Source organism: Arvicola amphibius, chromosome 1, assembly GCF_903992535.2.
Source record: "Arvicola amphibius chromosome 1, mArvAmp1.2, whole genome shotgun sequence".
NCBI classification, from domain to species: Eukaryota; Metazoa; Chordata; class Mammalia; order Rodentia; family Cricetidae; genus Arvicola; species Arvicola amphibius.
Window position 1 is genome coordinate 110,119,855 of NC_052047.1, and position 7,014 is coordinate 110,126,868.

Here is a 7,014-nt window from a genome sequence, read left to right on the forward strand (position 1 = left end):
GTCAGTAAAGTATTTTTAAGGGTTTTCAGAGACCTTCCAGGGAGTCTTGCTCTATCAAACCACATTTGTCTTGAAGGAATCCACAGGTTTTTATCTTCTGTGGAAACAAAGCAGTACCTCTTTTTTAAAGCAACTTATCCTTAGACCCAAATTTTGAAGTCAAGATACATTTCTGTTGGTTTAACTTAACCAACTTAACAGTCCCCATAATCAAATGTCTCTCTACATTCAAAAAATTCAAATAAAACATAATAATTGCATAATCCAGACTCTCTGTGTATTTTCCATTACTCCTTTAATCCATAACTGTCTGTACCCTTTTATATTAGTTTTACTGTCTCTTTAAAGACTTTATTTTATTTTTAAAACTATTTCTTTTTATAACTGTCTATATACTTTTTCTTCTCTCTCCCATATGTACATACATTTATCCAACACTGTATCCCATTTAGAGGTCTTTTTCTTTTGAATCTGTCTGTATTGCATATTTTTAATCATTTTCTGAACTGGAGTTTTTTGTTTAATGCTAATCAGGTGTGGCTAGGACCAACTCCACAGCCCTGCCTGTTTGTTTGGCCCAGTCAAACATGGTGGAGGCATGTTCACTTCCTCTGTGACCCATGCTTATGACCCCAGTTCCAGGGACACAGCAAGTCTATGTTGTCATTAAGCAATTTGTAACACACTACTCACAGACCCTATTTTAGTTCAGAACCTCCTGAAAGAGCAAAAGTTCATTCTGCCAGCACTGGATCTTAAAAAGTCATCCAATTTTTTGCTGCTAAGACTGAGTCAGAAAGAGTTTTCTTAAAGGAGCCGTGCTTCTGCTTGCCTCCAACAAACAGAAGATTTCTGAAAGAAAAGTGGCTACCAAGAAGCTGTGCTTAACACTGTCCTTTTATGTTTAGAATTCCTTCCCAAACTCTCACAGTTTTTATATGGGTATAGTTATCTCACACTGCCAGGAAATCAATGAGCAGTCTCTAATAAACAGACCTTAATAAACACAGAGAAATTATATTAATTACAATACTGTTTGTCTTATTATCTTGGGCTTCTTATTAACTAACTCTTACATCTTAAATTAACCCATTTCTATTAATCTGAGTATCTCCATGAAGCTGTGGCTTACTGGAAATGGACCTTAAATCAGTAGACCAAAATCTGTACTAATATAAAATATTTATCTGTATATCAAATGAGCATATACTTTGAATGGATAATGGGAACTTTTAGTAGTCCTGTCTAAAATTTATAAGTTCTATTCCATAAAGTTAACGTTTTGGTTTCCTACAGATTTATAAGTTCACCTGGAAAAAGGTGAAGACATGAGTAAAAGAGATTATACAATGTCACCATGTATTGGTGGAAAAGGGCACACCCAGAAAACTAACGGTTGCTTGGTTAAAATCTCAGTAAAAATATTGGGAATAACTGAGTTATGACAAATTAAGAACCCCCAAGTTGCTACAACTATAAAGACTAAAAACGATTGCTACCTAATTGACTCCCATGTGAGCTGGATGGTATGTTACTATCCCTGAGAATATCATTTTTCTTGGCTGCATAACATAGAGAAACTATACTGGTACTGAAATGGATGATCCCTCCTTTTTCGTTAGATTTCATTCTGATGGAAGATGCCATAAATTATGTTGGGAGAAATTGTCCCTAGTAGTCCTGATTGGTTCTGATACCTTTATGATACTGTAGTACCAATATGCCAGAATACTTTTTCAATAAGATAGGAAGACATGTATGCAACCAGCTGCTTTCTGACATCTGGTAAGTCAAGTAAAAAGACCACAGCAGGTGAAAGTATAATTCCCAGTGGAGAAGCAGCTGTTATTGTTCTGTGAAGTACATGTGAGATGATTGTCAAATTGCCTTCTAAACATATGCACTCATGCTCAAGATTGCTACTGTTGTCACTCACAGTTGAAAATGAAAAGTTTTTCTTGCAATGGGAAGAGCACTTACTACAGATGTTAACAACTATCCAGAAAAAAAGTGACTGTTCCTATAGCATAATATAACAGTGATTAGATATACATAGGAAGGAAATCATATATCTATTTTATCTCCTAGAAGTTCAGGAAAATTGCAGAAGACTGTTATTTCATTCATAGAAAAGCAGTAAAAATCATAAAAGACATCGAATGAAAGAAGCAGAAGTGATGTGTGTGTATTCTTGATTTAGTCTACTGAAACCTGAACTATGAAATAAAATTAAAACCAATATTTACATGAGATATTTTATCATATCCTTTTTCCATATCCAATGGAAGCATGCTAGCTCATACAAAAGAGTAAAATATCACTTGAGACTGACAAACTCCTTGAAAAGTAGTTATATGTGTGTGTAATGAACTGCTCAGTACTCACTGAGACTAAGATAATGATCTCCAGGGATTTGAAATCACACTGGAATCTAGAGCCTCATCAGGGACATATCCTTGATGACAAACAATGACAATAAAAGACATTTGTGCAACAATAAAAACAAAGTAAGCTTGACCTTTTTACTTCACAATGAATTCTTAAGGAATGAGGTAAGTTTTGATATTTGTACTGATTTCACCTTTATCTTTGGAGAATTCTTTACTCTTTGAAAATGTAACCAAACTTATAAGCTTTAGTAGATCAACAAGTCAGGTGAAATAAGGCAATGAACTAGACCAAAATTAACTGATTCAACTTCTATTTTCATATTCAAACTCCTTTGAATATTCAGGTAACCTTCATTGTGAGAGACTTCTTATTTTTCTAGTTACTTATTAATCCAGAATGCTGGATGATATTTTAAAAGTACAGGAAGTTAATACTCAGGTAATCCAAAGTCACTATCTTGAAATGTTTTGATGACAACATTTTTGTAATATTTTGCTGACATACCTGCTTTGCTTATTGACCACATGTTCTAGTATCACAGACACCAGATATTTTAGCCCAACAGAAGATATAATGTCAAAATCTTGAAATAAGAGTACATAAAGTCCCAAGCTGGAAGAACCTGGGTAAATTTTTATTTTCCTATTTTGAATATTTACATGCCATTGTACTGTGTAGAAAACCATGTGATTTCATGCCACCACAGTCCAGTTAGAAAATACTGATTCCTCATTATTTTTCATTAGTTTTCCAAGATTTATTAGAAAAATTTATCTTGATATGGCCTTACTTTACTAATAGACTATAGAAATATAGGAAGCTGACCTTTTGTGCATTAACAACACAGTTGCAAAATTAACCTGCTGTATATCCCAAATTTGTATGTGCCCTCAATATCATTGTGATTTTTTTGAGGAATGAATTTTAATTAAATCTTTTTTATTTTTTATTTTTAAGTTTATTTATTTAACATTTCCACCTCATCCCATCCTCCCTTTTCCCTCCTACTCCCGCCACTCCCCCTCCCCCTCGCTCTCCAGTCCTAAGATTCTTTCATAAATAGTAGTTACTAAAAGGTTAGATTAAATTCACTCTGCTTTCTGTTTATATATCCTCAATCAAGATCTCATATCTATTCTTAAGCTATTTGCCAATTTTCAAAGTACCTGTTGGAAAATAAAGCACACACACACACACACACACACACACACACACACACACACATTTCTGTCTTGTCCTGGTGCTTAACAAGCATATAGCAAGAATAGCCATTATTTAAGTCTTCATCACAAAATTCTGTGGTTGCATATTTTATCTCTTGGTATTTTTAACAAATTTTATTATTACCTAAGTCTCACATTTAAAACTATATTTATGAAGCCACATAGGCATATTTTACTATAAACAACTAAAAAGACAAAAGATGCATTATTTGAAGTAAGTTTGCTAGAAATTGTTTTAAAATTTTAAGTACATTAATCTAGAAAAACATATGTACACCCAGAGTCCTGACTAAAATTTTGTCAAATAAAACTATTAGTTCTCCTTGAAAGATATATTTATTTGTGATACCACATGATTGAGTTGTTAAAAAAGAAGCCATTTTTATAAGTTCATTCCTGTACTATCTCTATCACAACCTTGACCTGACAGGAGCTACACTGTATCATGGATTTCCGAGAGGATGAGAACCACACTGCAGTGACAGAGTTCATTCTATTGGGCCTGACAGATGACCCAGTCCTTAAAGTCATCCTCTTCATCATCATCCTGTGCATCTACCTGGTGACCGTGTCTGGGAACCTCAGCACCATCCTTCTCATCAGAGTCTCTTCCCTGCTCCATCACCCCATGTACTTTTTTCTCAGTCACTTGGCTTCTGTTGATATAGGCTACTCATCTTCTGTCACACCCAATATGCTTATCAACTTTCTGGTGGAAAAAAATACCATTACCCACCTAGGATGTGCCATCCAGCTGTGTTCAGCTGCTTTCTTTGGGACTGCTGAGTGCTATGTGCTGGCTGCCATGGCTTATGACCGCTTTGTGGCAATCTGTAGCCCACTGCACTATTCATCCAAGATGTCTACACAAGTCTGTGTCCAGTTGCTTGTAGGATCTTATATTGGTGGTTTTCTTAATGCTTTCTCCTTTACCCTTTCATTCTTTTCTTTTTTCTTCTGTGGACCAAATAGAATCAATCACTTTTTCTGTGATTTTACTCCTTTAGTTGAACTCTCCTGTTCTGATGACAGTGTCTTTATTGTTCTTGCAACTACTTCTGTTAGCATTGCCATTATGATCACAATGCTTGTAATAGCTATTTCATACATCTACATTCTTAACACCATCCTGAAGATACGCTCCACTGAGGGCCGCCAGAAGGCCTTCTCCACTTGCACCTCTCACCTCGCTGCAGTCACTCTGTTCTATGGAACCATCACCTTCATCTACATGATGCCTAAGTCCAGCTACTCCACGAACCAAAACAAGGTGGTGTCTGTATTCTACATGGTGGTGATCCCCATGTTGAACCCCCTCATCTATAGCCTCAGGAATAATGAGATTAAAGGTGCCCTGGAGAGACAACTTGGTAGGAAAATATTTTCTTAAAAACATTTGTTTTGTTGTAGTACTTGATATTTAAATAATGTCTCATAGATATAATAATAAACATTGAGTGTCTGTAATTGAAAATGTCTACTGATGTATTATTAGCAGATGAAAAGGTTTGCAATAAATATCAGCATTCAATTTTTAGAAGAAATAAAAAGCATCATAGTAAGTTATCTTTAATAAAATCAAATATAGTTTTTAATTAAGAGAAAAAGTGATTCACATAAAACAATATGCTAAAAATATTTTTATTTCCATATTTTTTCAACATTTTATTATCAACTTAATTACAGATGGCATCTTACCTATCTCAAAAGTCTCATATATTTGTTAAAAATCATTCCCTAGTGCTATTGGGAAGGGTTAGAATAAGAAAGGTTGAGCCTAGTGAGAAATATTTAGTTTAGAGGCACGCCATAAAGCATATTTGTTACTCAGAATATTCTTTGTCTATTTTCTTTATTGATCATAAAATGAGGAGTTTTGTTCAGCCATGTGTTCCTTTGGTGATGTACAACCACAGAAATACATCAATGGAGTCAATTCATAAGGTACCAAGAACTCAAAACATTGTATGAAGAATAAACCTTTATCTTCATCATCACTTTATCTTACCTACTTGCTATAGCAACAGTAAGCTCAGTAATGCCTACCACATGCTTCAGAGTGTGGCTGGTTCAACACCTGCTTATCCTTACATAAGTCTGATAATTATTGTTATCTCTACATATTTCAAGAAAAATGATAGCAAAAAAAACCTAGAGGTAAAATTTATGGAAATGTTCCTTTTATGGAAATGTTGTCTCTTAGTTGTGTGTTTTGAGTATCCATAAAAATCTGAAATGTGATTTTTAAAAAGATTGTGGCACTAGCATAATTGTGAGGTCTATAGAAAAGATCAGGGAACCCTCTTTCCTTAATCTGAATTTTTGTCAGACCAAAAGTTGAATTCCTGCTTTAGATTGAGTCAAATTCTTGAGCTTTCAAAGACCAAGGGAAGAAAACAAACAAGAACAACAACAAAAACAGAATCCTAGAAAGAGTGAAGTTTACAAATCTAAGAGTGACACTGTGAAGAGGAAATTCTTATAAAGACTTCATGGTCCAGACCCTAATCCTCATGTTCAAGTAGGAGCAGACATTGATGTGGGATTCCCCTCTGTTTGCTGTGAATACCACTGGTTAATAAAGAAGCTTCTTTGGGCATATTGGAGCACAGAATAGGAAAAGGCAGGAATTCCAAGCAGATAGAAGAAGAGAGAGTAGGCAGAGTCAGGGAGAAGCCATGTTAGCCTCAGAAGGAAACAGATACCGGAACATGCATGAGCACAGGGACCACTTCCTAAATATAACAACAGTAGCACAGACACTGAGAGCAACAAAATATAAATGAGACCTCCTGAAACTGAGAAACTTCTGTAAAGCAAAGGACACAATCAATAAGAAGTCAGGCTTCTGAATGAGAAATGAACTTCACCAACTCCACATGAGTCTAGATTCCATGACCCTGGAGAATATAAGTAACAAGTGGTGTAGGAGTTCCTTCTGTTTGTGTGTTGCTTTCATTGGTTAAGGAATAAATAAACTGCCTTGGCCTAGTTGATAGGGTAGAACTTAGGTAGGTGGAGAAAACAGAACTGAAGGCTGGGAGGAGGAAGGGCAGAGACAGAGAAGCCATGGATCCGCTGAGATGGGTGCTGGTTAGAATCCCTGATAAGCCACTGCCATGTGGTGATACACAGATTAATGGAGATGGGTTAAACTAATATGTAAGAGTTAGCCAATAAGAAGTTAGAGCTAATGGCCAAACAGTGTTTTAATTAATACAGTTTCTGTGTGGTTATTTCAAGTGTAAGCTAGCTGAGTGGCCAGTCCAAACAAGGGGCCCCTTCCTTGTAGCAATGTTCTTGTTTTTTGTATTTTTTTTAAAAAAGAGGGGGAGGTGGTGTGGAATCATGGTTTGTATTCTGTCAATTATAATTTAAATAAATGCTGATTGGCCAGTGG

At 35.4% G+C, this 7,014-nt stretch overlaps 1 protein-coding gene across 1 annotated transcript; it reads left to right on the top strand.

Moving 5' to 3' along the window:
* Positions 1-4,059: 4,059 nt before the first annotated feature.
* LOC119819091 (olfactory receptor 502-like) lies at positions 4,060-5,004 on the top strand. The gene has a single exon (XM_038337114.1). It carries the CDS (start codon positions 4,060-4,062, stop codon positions 5,002-5,004), a length of 945 nt encoding a protein of 314 aa, XP_038193042.1.
* The last annotated feature ends 2,010 nt before the right edge of the window (positions 5,005-7,014 follow it).

What these genes read in the sequence shown, in the direction of transcription:
- LOC119819091 (XM_038337114.1), top strand. Translation starts at nt 4,060, where the DNA reads ATGGATTTCCGAGAGGATGAGAACCACACTGCAGTGACAGAGTTCATT.